Genomic DNA, 16,794 nt, shown 5'->3' on the forward strand with positions numbered 1-16,794 from the left:
TCTGTCTTAGTCACTGTTCTATTGCTGTGAAGAGACACCATGACCAAGACAATTCTCATGAAAGAAAGCATTTAACTAGGGGCTTCCTTACAGTTTCAGAGCTTCATTATGATCTTGGCAGGGAATAATGGCAGCATCCATGGCACTGGAGCAGTAGATGCAACCCAATTGGAGAAAAGTAGTCCCAAGAGCAGGCAAAAGAGTTGGAGATATTGTACAGGATCCTTTTGGCTATCCTGGTTTTTTTTGTTTTTCCATATGAAGTTGAGAATTATTCTTTCCAGGTCTGTGAAGAATTGTGTTGTTATTTTGATGGGGATTGCATTGAATCTGTAGATTGCTTTTGGTAAAATTGCCAACCTCTGGAGGCATCATGATCCCTGACTTCAAGCTCTACTATAGAGCTACAGTAATAAAAACAGCTTGGTATTGGCATAAAAACCAACATGTGGACCAGCAGAATCGAATTGAAGACCCTGCCATTAATCTGCACACCTATGATCATATAATTTTTGACAAAGAAGCCAAAAGTGTACAGTGGAAAAAAGAAAGCATCTTCAACAAATGGTGCTGGCATAACTGGATATCAACGTGTAGAAGGCTGCAAATAGATCCATATCTATCACTGTGCACAAAACTTAAGTCCATGTGGATCAAAGGCCTCAACATAAATCCAGCTACTCTGAACCTGCTAGAAGAGAAAGTAGGAAGTAGTCTTGAACACATTGGCATAGGATATCTCTTCCTAAATATAACACCAGTAGCACAGACACTGAGAGAAACAATCAGTCAATGGGACCTCTTGAAACTGAGAAGCTTTTGTAGAGCAAAGGATAAGGTCAACAAGGCAAAGCGACAGCCTACAGAATGGGAAAAGATTTTCACCAACCCCACATCTGACAGAGGACTGATATCCAGAATATATAAGGAACTCAAGAAATTAGACATCAAAACGACCAACAGTCCAATTAAGAAATGGGCTATAGAACTAAACAGAGAATTTTCAACAGAGGAAACTCAAATGGCTGAAAGACATTTAAGGAATTGCTCAACATCCCTAATTATCAGGGAAATGCAAATCAAAACAACTCTGAGATACCACCTTACGCCTGTCAGAATGGCTAAGATCAACAACACTGAAGACACTTTATGCTAGAGAGGATGTGGAGCTAGGGGAACTCTCTTCCACTGCTGGTGGGAATGCAAGCTTGTACAACCACTTTGGAAATCAATATGGCACTTTCTTAGAAAATTGGGAATCAATCTCCCCCAAGATCCAGCTATACCACTCTTGGGCATATACCCAAGGAATGTTCAATCATACGACAAGGGCACTTGCTCAGCTATGTTCATATGAGCATTGTTTGTACTAGCCAGAACCTGGAAACAACCTAGATGCTCTTCAACTGAAGAATGGATAAATAAAATGTGGTACATATACACAATGGAATACTACTCAGCAGAGAAAAACAATGACATCATGAGGTTTGCAGGCAAATGGATGGATCTAGAAAAAAATCATCCTGAGTGAGGTAACCCAGACTCAGAAAGACAAACATGGTATGTACTCACTCATAGGAGGATACTAGATGTGGAACAAGGATGACTGGACTGCTACTCACATCACCAGCGAGGCTACCTGGAAAACAGGACCCCAAGAAATACACGGGGATCACCCAATGACGGAGAAATGGCTGAGATCTACATGAACAGCCTGGACATTAGTGGGGGTAATGAAGGGCGAGAGTCAAGGGAAAGAGAGCTTGGGGGAGGGGGAGATCCCAGCTGTATTAAGAAGAGAGAGGGAGAACAAGGAATAGGAGACCATGGTAAATGAAGACCACATGAGAAAAGGAAGAAACAAAGTGCTAGAGAAGCCCACAGAAATCTACAAAGATACCCCCACAATAGACTGCTGGCAATGGTCGAGATGCAGCCAGAACTGACCTACTCTGGTGATGGGATGGCCAAACAACCTAATAGTCTGAGGAATCTGGATGCAGAGATCCACGGCCAGGCCCCGGGTGGAGCTCCAGGAGTCCAATTAGCGAGAAAGAGGAGGGTTTATATGAGCGAGAATTGTTGAGACCAAGGTTGGATAAAGCACAGGGACAAATATCCAAATGGATGGAAACACATGAACTATGAACCAATGGCTGAGGGGCCCCCAACTGGATCAGGCCCTCTGAATAGGTGAGACAGTTGATTGGCTTGATCTGTTTGGGAGGCATCCAGGCAGTGGGACCGGGTCCTGTGCTCAGTGCATGAGTTGACTGTTTGAAACCTGGGGCTTATGCAGGGACGCTTGGCTCAGTCTGGGAGGAAGGGACTGGACTTGCCTGGACTGAGTCTACCAGGTTGATCTCAGTCCTCAGGGGAGGCTTTGCCCTGGAGGAGGTAGGAATGGTGGGTAGGCTGGGGGGAAGGGGAGGGGGGCAGGAGTGGGGAGAACAAGGGAATCGTGGTTTATATGTAGAACTAAATTATATTGTAAAATAAAATAAGAAAAAAAAAAGAGTTGGAGATAACCCACTCCCACTGTTAGGAGTCCCACAAAACCACAAAGCTATCAGTCATAACATATATGTGGAGTGCCTGGTGCAGACCCATGTAAGGCCCTGTGCTTGCCACTTCAGTGTCTGTAAGCTCAAATGAGCCCTGCTTAGTTTATGCAGTGGGCTATGTTCTTCTGGTATTCGCCATCCCTTCTGTCTTATACAATCTTTCTTCCCCCTCTTCTGTGGGATTCCCCTGAGCTCCAAATGGAGGGATCCAATGGAGACCTCCAATTTAGACCCCCTCTCTGCATAATGTCTGGCTCTGGGTCTCTGCACCTGCTCACATCTGCTGCCAGAGGAAGCCTCTCTGATGATGACTGGACAAGGCACCTATTTATGAGTATAGGAGAACATCATTAGGAATCATTTCATTGATCCCTTTTAGACCAGTCATGTTTGGTTCTAAACTAGGTCTATGGGCTATCTAATAGACTATTTAACTGGCTTTACATGCTATAGTATACATATTGCTTTTCATGGTGATAAAAATATATCAACTCATCTGTTGTGAGATGGCCTATCTCTTGCTGTCATAAATGTATACAACAAAATATAAAGTATTGAAGAATTTTTGCAAATCTTAGGGAGGTTAATTCTAACCAGTCTTTGGGGGAACTTATGGAATATTCCAGATCTATAACGTCAGGTTAAGAAGGGAAAAGAGCAGCAATAAAAAAGATTATGGTAAAGACTTACAATGATGAAGAAGTAAGTTAGGTAAGGTCCTTGTCTTAGGGTTTCTGTTGTGAAGAGACACCATGACCATGACAACTCTTATAAAGGAAAACATTTAATTGGGGTGGATTGCTTACAGGTTCACTGCATTATCATCATGGTGGGGTGCATGGCGGTGTGTGCAGGCAGACATGGTGCTGGCTACATCTTGATCAGAAGGAAACAGCAAGTGGACTATGACACTGGGCGGTATCTGGAGCATAGGAAACCTCAAAGCCTGCCCCCGGAGTGACACACTTCCTCCAACAAGGCCGCGCCCACTCCAACAAAGCCAAACTTCCTAATCACTCTTCCTAATTACATTCAAACTACCACACTCCACTCCCTGGCCTGCATAAGCTTTTAACAATATCATAATGCACCGGGTGGTGGTGGCTCATGCCTTTAATCACAGCACTCAGGAGGCAGAGCCAGGCAGATCTCTGTGAATTCGAGTCCAGCCTGGTCTACAGAGCAAGATCCAGGACAGGCACCAAAGCTACACAGAGAAACCCTGTCTTGAAAAACCAAACCAAACCAAACGAAACCAAAACAATATCATAATGCAAAGTGCATTTAGTCCAACTTCAAAGGTTTCCATAGCCTATCACAGTCTCAACAATGTTTAAAAGTCCAAATTTCAAAGTCTTTTCTGAGACTCATGTAATCTTTTAACTGTAATCCCCTATAAAATCAAAATCAAAAAACAGATCACATACTTCCAACATTGAATGGCACAGGATATACATTACCATTCCAAAATGTATGGAAAGGGCATAGTGAGGAATTGCTGGACCAAAGCATGATCAAAAACCAGCTAGGCAAACTCCAAACTTTGCATCTCCATGTTTGATGTCAAAATGCTCTTCAGCTTTGTTAACTGTAACACACTTCTTTCTCTTGGGTTGGTTCCACTCCCTGTTAGCAGCTCTTCTTGGCAGGTATCCTATGCTCTGGCATCTCTAATATCTTGGGGTCTCCAGAGCAATCCAGGCTTCAACTTCACAGCTTCATATGATTGCCTCTCTTGGCCTCCATTCAGAGACACCTCTGACACATTCCTGGTCTCAGAGGCTTTCCTCAGTCTCAGGCACAAATACCATGGCCCCTTTCTTTTATCCTTAACTCCAGAACAATATGGCCAAAGCTGCCAAGTCCTGCTGTTTATTGGGACTGGAACATGGCCCCCTTGTTCAACTACATCTTCACCAGCTTTCTGTCCTTCACTGCCTAAGCTTAGCTGTCCTGAAACTGGATCTCTAGACCAGGATAACCTCAAACTCAGAGATCTGCCAGCCTCTGCCTTCCAAGTGCTAGGATTAGAGGAGTGTACTACCACACACAGCTGTCTGCTTTTCTTTAGTTCCTTTTCACAAGGTGGAAATTTAGATGGGTGGGATCTCGCCCTGAGATCACCACCCTGTTTATTACATTTTTTAAATCTGTTTAGCTCCTTGAACATAGGATTTATCTCTGTTCCACTTCCTGGTGCTCTTTTTCTTAATCTGTACATTTTGTATTTTTATTGCTCAGCTTGCTCCTTTTCATTACAAATCTTCTTTGAAGTTAACACTAATAACCACATGACAGAGTCTATACTAGGCTGTTTTGATATTTCCACTGCCAAAGGAATTAATCCAAAATTCTTCACTTTAGCCTCAGGCAAACTCTTTGGACAAGGGCAAAAAGCAGTCACATTTTTCATCAAAATGTCCCAAGAATGATCTCTAGGCAACATCCTAAAGTTCCTCTCCTCTGAAACCTCTTGAGATAGGCCCCCACAGTTCATCAAATCACACTCAGCACCGCTGTCTTCTATGCTTCTACTCACAGAGCCCACTAAACAGTGTTTAAAGCATTCCACTGTTTTCCTAACCCAAACTCCCAAAGTCCGTATTTGTCCAAACAAAACTATGGCCAGGCCTATCATAGTAATATCCCAGTCCCTGGTACCAACTTCTGTCTTACTGAGGGTTTCTGTTGCTGTGAAGAGACACCATGACCACGGCAACTCTTACAAAGAAACATTTCATTGAGGTAGCTGGCTTACAGTTGCAGAGGTTCAGTCCATGATCAACATGGCGGGAGCATGGCGGCATGTAGGTGGACATGGTGCTGGCTACATCTTGATCAGAAGGCAACAGGAAGTAGACTCAGTGTCACACTAAGTGATGCCTGAGCAAAAGAGACCTCAAAGTCTGTCCCCACAGTGACACACTTCCTCCAACAAGGCCACAATTGACTTCAGCAAGGTCACGCCTCCTAATAGTGCCACTGCTTTTGGCAACCATTTTCTTTCAAACCACGACAGTCTTGATGGAGTAATTGAAATTTAATATTATTATTCATTATGTATATAATATTTGTTGGTTAATTTTTGCTGTTGGGGTTTAGTGTTTTGTCTCAATGTATTTCACCCTTCCCTGTCTTGGTTGGATATATGTTCCAATTCCCCAGGATATGCCTTAAACCTTGGGTATTCCTGAATGCAGTCTATGTGCTTTCCCCATATCTTCACACTCACAACAAAGTTTATTTTAGAAGCTAAGTATAAGAGATTACCAGTAATAAATAATAGTAAAAAAAAGAACAATTATAATAATATACAACCAACCTAGGTGTTCAACAACAGAGGAATGGGTTAGAAATGTGGTGTATGTGCAGAGTGCTCAGCCCCAGTTGACATAACTATAACACAATCCTTACACTTAAGGCTCAGGGAAAATTGCGAAGGAGAGGATGGAAAGATTGTAAGAGCCAGAGGACCAGGACACTGGCTGCTAGAATAGTGTCTTCCAGACATGACAGGGAATCTGCCCCCATGAAACATGAAATATTATGGTTTCTGAAACAAGATTTGCATAATAGCAACACCAATTGACATTCCCATCCCTATATGAAGAACTATGGGCAACAAAATGGCTGCTGGAAGAGAGAGAGGGAGAATCAGTCTTTTCTGGGGACCAGCTCCCTGATAGGCTATTCAGTCCCAAGTGGTCAGCCCCAAACACCTGTATATATGCACAACACCAAAGGGGCTCAGTAGGTTATTTATTCTTGAAAAAAATGGAAATTTAAATTATAAAATGAAACATTTCCCCAGCCATTAAGAGAAATGAAGCCATGTGATTTGAAGAAATTGCTTTGTAGTCTAAGTGAATTAAGTCAGTCTCAGAAAGACAAGTATGTATTTTCTCTCACCCATAGTTCTTAGATTTTATATAGATACATAAAATCATGTATATATAAAAATCATATATATTTGATTCATATGAAAGTAAAAACCAGAAGAAGAAAGGGACTAGCAGGATGGGGAAGGGCTGAAATGAAGACTGTAGGGGGGTACATTGAGGAATATACCTAATATATGTAGGGTAATTGTATGAAAATGTCTTTGTGTAGCATGGTAACGTGTATGATGAACACATACAGTAAAACTAAAACACTAGTAATAAAGAGATTTGAAAACACCCTCTCCTAGAATAATTTATTGGGCTGTCCTCCCCTCCATTTCTTAGTGGTGACGTGAGATGGTACAACCAATGCCTATGTAAGCAGATGACATGAAGGGAACAGTGGGCGCATTGTGACATAGGCTGGGCTTCTTCAGGCAGGTTACCTGAACAGCAGACGCGTGGTTGTGGTACTCTCCCATACCAAGGTAATAACGAAGGTAATGGCTTAAATGTTTGACTAAGATGAGGTCTGAGCAGCAAAGTAGACAGTACATATAGATACTAGATGGGATGATGGTTCATGTGTTAGACGGTACGAAGTTGAAAACCTGTGAGCCATTTGAAGACTTTCTCATCGAATGGTTTCACAATGTAGTTGGACCCAAGTGACTGAAATCATGGGAAGTGAAACAGTGGATAAGAGAGAATACTGTATGTCTTTTATCTTTTCACTCTGATTGAAAGTAGGGACCCTATTGTAAAATTATTTGTGATGTCTGCTTCTTTCAGAAACCTTTTGGAAATAGTTTGGTAAGTTTCAAACATTTTGGTACTACCCTTTTAAATTATTGTATTGTATTCCATAATGTTAGCTGCTTAGATTAATTCTAATTTACTTTTATAATAGATGATATTGACATAAATATTTATTTATATGTATGAGTGTATGTATGTGTACCATGTGTTTGCCTGGTTCTCGTGGAGTTCAGAGAAGGGGGTTAAATCCTCTGGAACTGGAGTTAAAGATGGTTTCATGCTGTCACATGGGTTCTGGGAACCATACCTAGGTCTTCTACAAGGGTGGCAAGTATATTCTCTGAGCCATATCTCCAGCCTTATTTCTTTATAATGAAAAAAAAGTGTTTGAAGGACAATATCCCTTCCTTAGTGCCTCTCAAACTTTCTAACTTTTCCTTAATAGATCTATGTTTGCTTTGTTCAACACAGTGTTTGAAGGACATCTGTGCTGACTGATTTTATGTCAAGCTGACACAAATTAGAGTCTTTGGAGAGGGAGCCTCAGTTGAGAGAATGCCACCATAAGATCAGGTTGTAGGCAAGCCTATAGGACATTTTCTAATTGGTGATTGATGTGATGGTGCCATTGTGGGTGGTGCCTTCCCTGGGATAGCGGTCCTGAGGTCTATAAGGTAGCAGGCTGAGTAAACAACGAGAAGCAAGCCAGGCGGCGGCGGCGGCGGCGGCGGCGGCGGCGGCGGCGGCGGCGGCGGAAGTGGCGGCGGCGGCAGAGGCGGCGGCGGCGGCGGCGGCGGAAGCGGCGGCGGCGGAAGCGGCGGCGGCGGCTGCGGCGGCGGAAGCGGCGGCGGAAGCGGCGGCGCACGCCTTTAATCCCAGCACTCGGGAGGCAGAGGCAGGTGGATCTCTGTGAGTTCGAGGCCAGCCTGGTCTACAAAGTGAGTTCCAGGAAAGGCGCAAAGCTACACAGAGAAACCCTGTCTCGAAAAAAACCAAAAAAAAAAAAAAAAAAAAAGCACTCCTCCACTCCTGCCTCCAGGTTCCTGCCCTTTGAGTTTCTGTCCTGATTTCCTTCAATGATGGACTATGACATGGAAGTGTAAGCCAAACAAACCCTTTCATCCCCAACTTGCTTTTGGTCATGGTGTTTCAACACAGCAATAGTCACCCTGACCAAGACAACTTCGTTTGCAATTTCTAGATATAAGCTTTACATAATAAAATAATTAAAGCAATAGTGAAAAAATATAAATATATGCACAATGAATAATTTTCAGGGAATAAAACTTTATTTTTTTTCAGTCTTAGGGATGAACACTAATGCCTCATGGATGCTAGGCAAGCACTGTATCATTAAGCTACATCTTTAACACTGGGGAAAATCTTTTCATAACCTAATATTATGTATCTATATACTATATATATGCATGTATGTATATACATATGGATAAATATCTGCTTGCATTTGCTTCCTGAGTGTGGTGATTAAAGGTGTATGCCCCCATGCCCAGAATCATACTCTTTTTAAAAGGAACCCTGGCCAGATGCCTTTAATCCCAGCACTTGGGAGGCAGAGCCAGGCAGATCTCTGTGAGTTCAAGGCCAGCCTGGTCTACAGAGCAAGATCCAGACAGTCACCAAAACTACACAGAGAAACCCTGTCTCGAAAAAAACCAAAACCAAACCAACCAAACAAACAAAACAAAACCAAAAACAAACAAACAAACAAAACCAAAAAAGGAAGCCTGCCAGTATCCTTTGATGGTTTTAAATCCCAATGCTTTCAAAATCTTGAAGTCATTCATATGTTTGTAGAATGTATTCTCCCCTTTCTTTTTTTTTTTTTTTTTTTTTGTTTTTTCGAGACAGGGTTTCTCTGTGTAGCTTTGCGCCTTTCCTGGAACTCGCTTTGGAGACCAGGCTGGCCTCGAACTCACAGAGATCCGCCTGCCTCTGCCTCCCGAGTGCTGGGATTAAAGGCGTGCGCCACCACCGCCCGGCTATTCTCCCCTTTCTTTAGAAGATCTCATATCACAACGAATACATTGGTCACACAAATTAACCAATTTAACTTGTAAAAAGTGTATACTAGGCTTTAACTTCCATTTACCAATTTTTCTATCTCACCCACACCTACCATTGTTATATCTTGAAAAGCATCTATCTTGCACAAGAATTGTAAGAATAACTTAACAAATGCCGTTGGGTTCATTACCTCAATTCACTAAGTGTTTGCATTTTGTCATGGTTGCTTCTCCTGATGTATTTATTCATAAATGCATGCAGACACATGTATGCAACTCCGTATATGTATGCATACCTCTGTATAATATATATGGGAAGTGGTATATTAGTACTTATATATATATTTTTAAATGAACTATTTGTAAGTTGTAGGAATCATGATTCTTCACTTCAGTTGGGTTAAGAAGACGTGAGAGGGGCAAAAAATAGAAGTTTAAAAGCATTTATTTATTTTGTGTGTTTTTACACTTGTACACACATGTGCAGATGCATGTGCCCCATGCCATGTATGGAGGTCAGAGGACAACTTGTTGGAAGTTGGTTTTCTGCTTCCACAATGTGCTTCCCTGGGACTGAACTTAGATCATCAAGTTTTGTAGCAATCTCCTTCTATGAGCTGAGCCATCTCACATATCTAAGTGGGAATAAAAAAGAAGCCAATTTCCAAGGTAAATTCTACAGTGCAGTTTTTTTTTAAATTCAGTACTAAAGCAAAGATCTTACAGTGGGAGCCTCAGTTGAGAGAATGCCACCATAAGATCAGGCTGTAGGCAAGCCTACAAAATATAAAAAATAATTTGAGCAAAATAGGCTGTTGTTTGTTATTTATGATTCTTCATTACTGTACAGTGGGAAGAGTCAAATTTATATTCCCAAATGACAGCAAGGAAGATTCCAGGTTGTCGTCCCAGGGAGAGGGAACTCACCAGCCTTTTCCATGGGTGGAAGGAGTGGAGCTGGCCTCACAATCCCACCCGCCTCTGCCCCAGTAGTACTCCATCTTACATCTCCCAAGAACACAGAGGTTCTCTCCCAGACCCCAGCGCGGTGATGAGAGGGAGGAGGTGAGATATGAAGCACTACAGTGCACTCAGCATGCAGAGTTATCCTTCCACGTTTGGGACACTGATGCCTTTCCTGTCTTGTCGCACCCTTCAGAATTCCATCAAGGATCAGTCAGTCATCAAGATTTTTTTTTCTTATTCTTCTCTATTCTTGAAAGTTTCTCATTTTTAGTTCTGCCTTTTGTGCCCCCCTCTTTTTAACGATAAAACAAATTTTCTATCTTTTCCTTTTTTTTTGCAGTGACATTTTATTAAACATTCATGCACGCATATAATGTATTTGGATCCAATCTACCCCCTTTTCTCTTCCCTCCAATTCTTCCCCTACCCCCTCTTCCTTCTCTGGTTCCACATCCAAGCACGGCCAGGCAGAATGAAGCAGACTCACTGGTTATTCAATTAACAAAACCAAACCAAAACAAAACAGACCTACTTGTGTTTTTTTTTTTTTTCTCCCAAGAGTCCAGTCCCAGGGTTACGTAGACTATTTCACGCTTTGAGCTCACCTCATGAATACTCCGTTATGTTGTTCGAATTGTATGGTTCTGCTTCGGGGACAGGAGTGGATGGGTGCTGTCCACTTGTAGCACCTTCGCCAATGACAGAAAGATAGGAGCTTGTGTGAGAAGCAGGTAATTCCTAACGCGAGAAGCCCGTGCCTCTGAGCTCCTAAAGGATTTGCGCTAGGAAAATTGCTGGCTGGTTGCTTCTGGACAAACCTTGACTGATTAGAAGCCCCCTCCCCCACCTTCCGCCAGCGTCAGTCCCAGCTTATGTTTATTGTTTTTGTTTGATTTGGAGATAGGGCTTTGTTATGCGGCCTAGGCTGGCCTCAAACGTGGTAATCCTCCACCTCAGCCACCTCAAACCTGAGATTACAGGGGTTGGCCTCCATGCTTGTCCATTGGCGGTGAGTTTCAAGGATCCTCAATTCCTCAGAGGTAAATGGGCTAGTAATCTGTTAGTGAGGTGTGATTTGGTCACCTAAGTGAGGGTGGGGCCCAGACACCGTCTCCTGTGAACAATGCCACTTGGAAGGAATGAGTGTGGCCTTGCCATCTGTTGCATGCTGTATTTTTTTTGTTTTTGTTGTTCTTATCCAGCCTGGACAAATTTCACTGAACATAAACAGACACACACACACACACACACACACACACACACACACACACACACACACACACTGACGGGCACAAGGGCTCACTAGGGCTTACTAACACTATTGCTCTCTTATGGTTTATGGCTAGTCATCTTATTTCCTATAATCATAGCTCATATACATGTAGTTCAATTTTTATTATAAGAGGTCTTAAAAATGCATGACGCTTTCCTGTAGAGAACTACTATCAAGCAGTTGAAAGTCCTGCTCCCATTTTATTTGCCAACAGTGCTCAACATAATAAATATAATGAGAAGATTCAATGCTGGTGAATTCCTTCCCAGGTATTAGGGCAACAACCTGAAAACGTTCTTTCCTGTCACTTTGAAACTTAAAGTTGACTGTGGAAAAATCACATCTTGCTCAAACTGAATTAAATGTAAATAAGTTGGGCTCTGAAGACTTTAGTGGGAACAAATGGCGATAGTACCCAGCTGCCCCTCAATGGCTCTCCGTTTAAACCCCTCCCAGCCCTTCTATGTTGGAAGTAAATGGCTCACTCTCTGCCAAGTATGTTTATGGTTCTGCATGTCTCTCCTGATACAGCACTGAAAGATTTGCATGCATACCACCTTCTCAGTAAATCCTGCAAACAGAGATGGTAAGCAATTTGGCTGCATTTATCCTGATTTTCAATGAGCAGCCTCTCTCTTTAAAATTAAAATTTTTACTAAGAAAAATTATAGATTCATGCGCCGTTCCAAGAAATAATGAAACAAGCTCTCTTGTGCACTTAGCTTCCCTCAGTGGGAAGATGCGACCTCTTTGCAATGGTATAGTCAAATGTCACAACTGGAAGTCAATATTCATGGCCCGGAGAGATGGATGGCTCAGTGGGCAATGTGGTTGCCATAGAAGTATGAGGATCTGAGTTCAGATCTCCAGATCACATGCAAAGGCCATGCCGATGTGGAGGCTTCTCTGTCATCACAGCGTTTGGGAGGTGATGACAGAGGAGCCTTAGAGCAAGCTGGCTATCAAGAGTAGCTGAATCAGTGAGCTCTGGGTTCAAGTGAGAGACTCTGAACCAACATATATAAGATGGAGAGCAAGATACCAGACATCAGTCTCTGGCTTCCATACCTGCATGTACACACATATACATTTACCTCCACACATGAACACATGCATGCACACAATGTACACATACTTGCTGACAAAAAGAAAAAAAAACAACATTCATGTAATCTACTGATCTTTTTCAAAGTTTCCCAAATTTACTTGTATTCAGCCATGTATGTGTATATCTTTGGTTTCATATAATTTATCATATGTGTAAGAGCATACCTTTAAAAAGATTTATTTTAAAATTCTTAAATATAGATATATGTGTGTTTATGTGTGGGTATGTGAACGTGAATGACAAGCGAGTCCAGGACAGGGTATTGGATCTCCTGGAGCTGGAGTTGTAAGTGTTACAGCTCTAAAAAGAAAGGTGTCCTGGCAGTTGGGGGCCAAGGAATAATACAAAGTCACACCACATAACAAACCTCACCCAAAAGATTTATTGGGAGAGACACAAGAGGGTGGCTCCTCTGCTTGGGAACTGAGCAGGAGGCAGGCTTTATGTAGGGTTTCTTTGGGGAGGAGTTTTCCAAGGTGGAGATTTCCAGGGTGGGGATTGGCGAGATTTCAATCCAAGCCCAAGGACTGATGGGATTTCTAGCTAAGGGATTGGTGGGTTTGAGCTCAGGGACAAGCTCAGCGTTGGTGGGTTTTCAACCTCAGGGATCGGTGGAGTTTGGTAGGTTTTCAAACCTGGAGTTTGGTAGGTTTTCAAACCTGGCAGTAGACTCGGACCTTTTACTCTACAAGAGTTACAGGCAGTTTGTGAGCTGCCTGATGTGGGTGCTGGGAACCAAACTCTGGTTCTCTCCAGCCCCATAAGAACATAACCTTGAATTAGTATTTATAGTCTTTGGAATCTCTCTTCTAGAGAAACTTGCAGGTATGCCCAAAGCAATGTATTCCGACACTGATTACAGTATTTAATTTATCTAGCACTCCAAGAAATGGCAACATCTGGCTCATCATTAGGGAACAAGGAAATGCTTTTTTTTTCCTGAGACAGGGTTTCTTTGTATAGCCCTGGCTGTCCTGGAACTCACTGTAGACCAGGCTGGCCTCGAACTCACAGAGATCCACCTGCCTCTGCTTCCCAAGTGCTGGGATTAAAGGCATGTACCATGACCACTGGGCACAAGGAAATACTTTGGGCTCAATGTGAAATACAGTGGAGAGTAAAGAAATGAATATATCAACATATGGGATAACAGAAAGCTTTCCAGACTAAGTATACAATCTCTAGGACAGGATAATAATAAATTTACACTGGGGTACAGATGTACAAGGGTAAGTGTATGCGTGCACAGAAATGCATTAAAAATACGAAGGATGCCTCAACATGTGTCAATGCATACCTGCAATCTTAGCGCTCTGGAGGTGGAGGCAGGTTTGCTACCAAGTTCGAGGCTTGCCTGACTGCATAGTATGCTCCAGGCCAGCCTGAGCTACGCAGCCACCCTCTAGCTGAAAAAGCACGGGAAAAAGCATGCAAACAACACGCAGTGGTTCAAAGTAGTTGCTAAATGTTTCAATTGAGAATCCAAACATCTCAGACAGAAACAAATCTCTGGCGTTTGGAAGCCAGCCTGTGCTTGAGAGTAGCTCAGAGCCTTTTGGGGAGATGATAGTCTCTTCTACCTGGAAGAGAGGAAAAGTGGGCGTCTTTGCAGAGCAAAGTGGTTCTCCTGGTGCAGGAGAATGTCATGGGTGGTGAATAGATAGCGGGCAGGAAAAGCAGCAAGCTGCTGAGGCCAGGAGGCTCTTCTCACACCGGGTTCCTTTCAGACCCATTGGTGGTGGCCACACGAGCCACGTGCCTTGGAAGCAGCACCTGGGAATACGGTGGAAAATGGAAATTGGAAAGTCACTCATACTGAAAGCCTAAACACTCATGTGGGCAAACGGAGGGCACCGTAACAGTGCAGCTCTCCTCCCAACTGGCAATTCAGATAGTGGCGCTCCTTCATCCTGTGGTGGAGACCCTGTGATCCATTTTCCTAACAGTAACCACTCAGCTGTTATTTACAAGTAAAATCAAAATGTGTACAGGAAAGGCAAAATAGGGCATGGGGTGAATTTGCAGCCCCCCAAAGAGGCAAACAAGTTCTTTCTACCCCTCTCCACCTCTACCCCTTGCATTTTTGTAACATACAGACACATTTTTCCATAAGACACTCCCAGCAAAATTGAAACCACATGTGCAGATGGCCAGGCTGGGCTGTACATGTTCCTGTGCAGGCAGTTCCTCGGAGCTGCTGCAAAAGCAGCTTTCTCAGCTCTTGGATGCTGGGGCTTGTCTAGGAGGCCCCTAGGTAGCAAACAGATCTCAGGAGCTCTAACAACTGCTTCCCACACAAACACCCAGCTCCCTTCGTTCTCCAAAAGTTACAAAGTGTAAATTTCTTTCCAGATAAACTCTGAAGCTTGCTCCCTGATTGGTCTCAGTTTAGTCAAGGACGTGACATCAGCAACTTTGCAGACTTGAGGCCTGGGGGCTGTTGTGGACTTCGGCTGGTCTCCAGCCTGCTAGGTGGAGTGTATGGGTGTGTGCCCGTGTGTGGTGTGTGGTGTGTGGTGTGTGTGCGCGCGCTCATGTCTGCATGAGAGTCTGTTTGACCACAGGTAGTACTCACATTACCCTGCCTGTGCTGTTCTCTGCTGCAGATTGCCTGGACCAGGACGCGTGCAATTCAGCCAACCACAGAACTGGAATTTCCCAGGAGCGCCAGAAGCATGGCATTCTGGTTTTCCTGAGCAACTGAAGTGGAACGTAGTTTGCTGGCCTACGAGAGTACTATGGATGGTGAAAGAGGGGGCAGGATGGACAAGCCAGGAGGCTCTCCTCACCTCCGATTCCTTTCAAACCCATTGATGGGGGGTGAGTCATAGAAGATGTGAAATCAGAGTGTTGGGGAGGGTGGTTAATGTGCGCAAGAGAGAGAAGAGATCTGGGCTATGTCAATGGGTCTTTCTGTGGGATATCCATTGGGTAGCTACTGGACAGACGTCCATCCACAGCTTGCTAGTCTGCATTCTTCATGTGTTTTTTTTTAAATATACCTTTATCTGTAGAGTCATAAAGATGAAACAAATTTTAATTATCACATAACATTTTCTAGTGGTGAAAACTTTTGCTCCAAGGAATCATTCTTTTGTGGGTCAGATGTATTACTTATTAAATAGGAGGTTTAAGAGTTACTTATAAATAGCCATGTTTTGGTCTCCTGTGTAGTCCAGGTTGACCTTAAACTCATTATCCTCCTGTCTCAGCCTCTGAAGTGCTGACATTACAGGTGTGTGTGTGTGTGTGTGTGTGTGTGTGTATTTATGTATGTTCATGCATGTATATGTGCACCACCTGATTGGCTCCTATAGGAACATTTAAATTGCTAAAGCATTTCTTTCATTAAAAGTTCTCTTAGATATTTCATATTTGGTGAAGCTGGGCTTGTCAAGGATGTTGGCTGGTTGACTGACTTTAGAAAGGAGACTTGGAACATGCTGGGAAGGTTTCCTACAGGTGTGAATTGCACCTGTTGGCTGACACATTGGCTAATGTAGAGTCTCATGCATTCACTCACGGTCACTCTCCTGTAAACATTCGGCAGGTTCCAGGTGAAGGAATTCTGGGCCTAAGTGTTCAAGGAGACAGTACACTGGTACTACCAGACAGTACCAGAGTACTACCAGTGTACTCATTCAGTACACTGGTAGGCTGCCCATAACACTTGTCTATTAGAAGGGCAAAAAACAGGAGTTCTAAAGTATGTAAAGAGAAAACAATAGAAGGTAGATGAAACAAAATGCCTTCCATCTCTGATTGAGGAGACAGGCTTGCACATTGTTTTTTCCCGATTTTCCTTGCAAACTGTGCAGGGCCCTCAATGGTGAGCAGGGCTTCCATCCACAAAGACAGAGCTGAATTTATTAGTATGTATTGGGCACACATTAGGAATAGTAGGAAGGTAGAGTGGTAGCAAGACTCACTTTCACAGAAGGGTTGGATCAGTGTTTTTAAATCGTTGCAAATGATGAATTCGGGAGCATTCTGAAGAGTCACTTTGCAGCAATGGCTTCTGTTTTTATTTTTGTTTGTATGTGGAGAAAGGAACCATCCACTTTTGATGGACAGGTTGTTCCAGCTAGGATGGAGAGTATCTTGGAGTCAATGAGTGAGAATTAATTTGGAGAGATGGAAGTGGATGATGAAGATTGTATGAGTGTGCCCCTCCCCCCCCCCGTGTGTGTGTGTGTGTGTGTGTGTGTGTGTGTGTGTG

At 43.2% G+C, this 16,794-nt stretch overlaps 1 protein-coding gene across 3 annotated transcripts in view; it reads left to right on the top strand.

Annotated features, from left to right (window-relative positions):
* The first annotated feature begins 6,837 nt into the window (after positions 1–6,837).
* Asb9 (ankyrin repeat and SOCS box containing 9) overlaps positions 6,838–16,794 on the top strand; it is a 37,494-nt gene continuing 27,537 nt past the window's right edge. The window contains exons 1-3 of one of the 3 annotated variants that reach the window (XM_042269384.2): positions 6,838–6,933; positions 7,238–7,258; positions 15,182–15,395. In XM_042269384.2, the coding sequence (XP_042125318.1) occupies positions 15,314–15,395 (82 nt within the window). In that variant the 5' untranslated portion in view covers positions 6,838–6,933; positions 7,238–7,258; positions 15,182–15,313. Of the gene's footprint in view, positions 6,946–7,237; positions 7,259–15,181; positions 15,396–16,794 lie in introns of all 3 variants that reach the window. The other 2 variants (XM_042269383.2, XM_042269385.2) reach the window with 2 other exon arrangements.

The sequence above is a fragment of the Peromyscus maniculatus genome, chromosome X (assembly GCF_049852395.1).
Source record: "Peromyscus maniculatus bairdii isolate BWxNUB_F1_BW_parent chromosome X, HU_Pman_BW_mat_3.1, whole genome shotgun sequence".
In the NCBI taxonomy this organism is placed as follows: domain Eukaryota; kingdom Metazoa; phylum Chordata; class Mammalia; order Rodentia; family Cricetidae; genus Peromyscus; species Peromyscus maniculatus.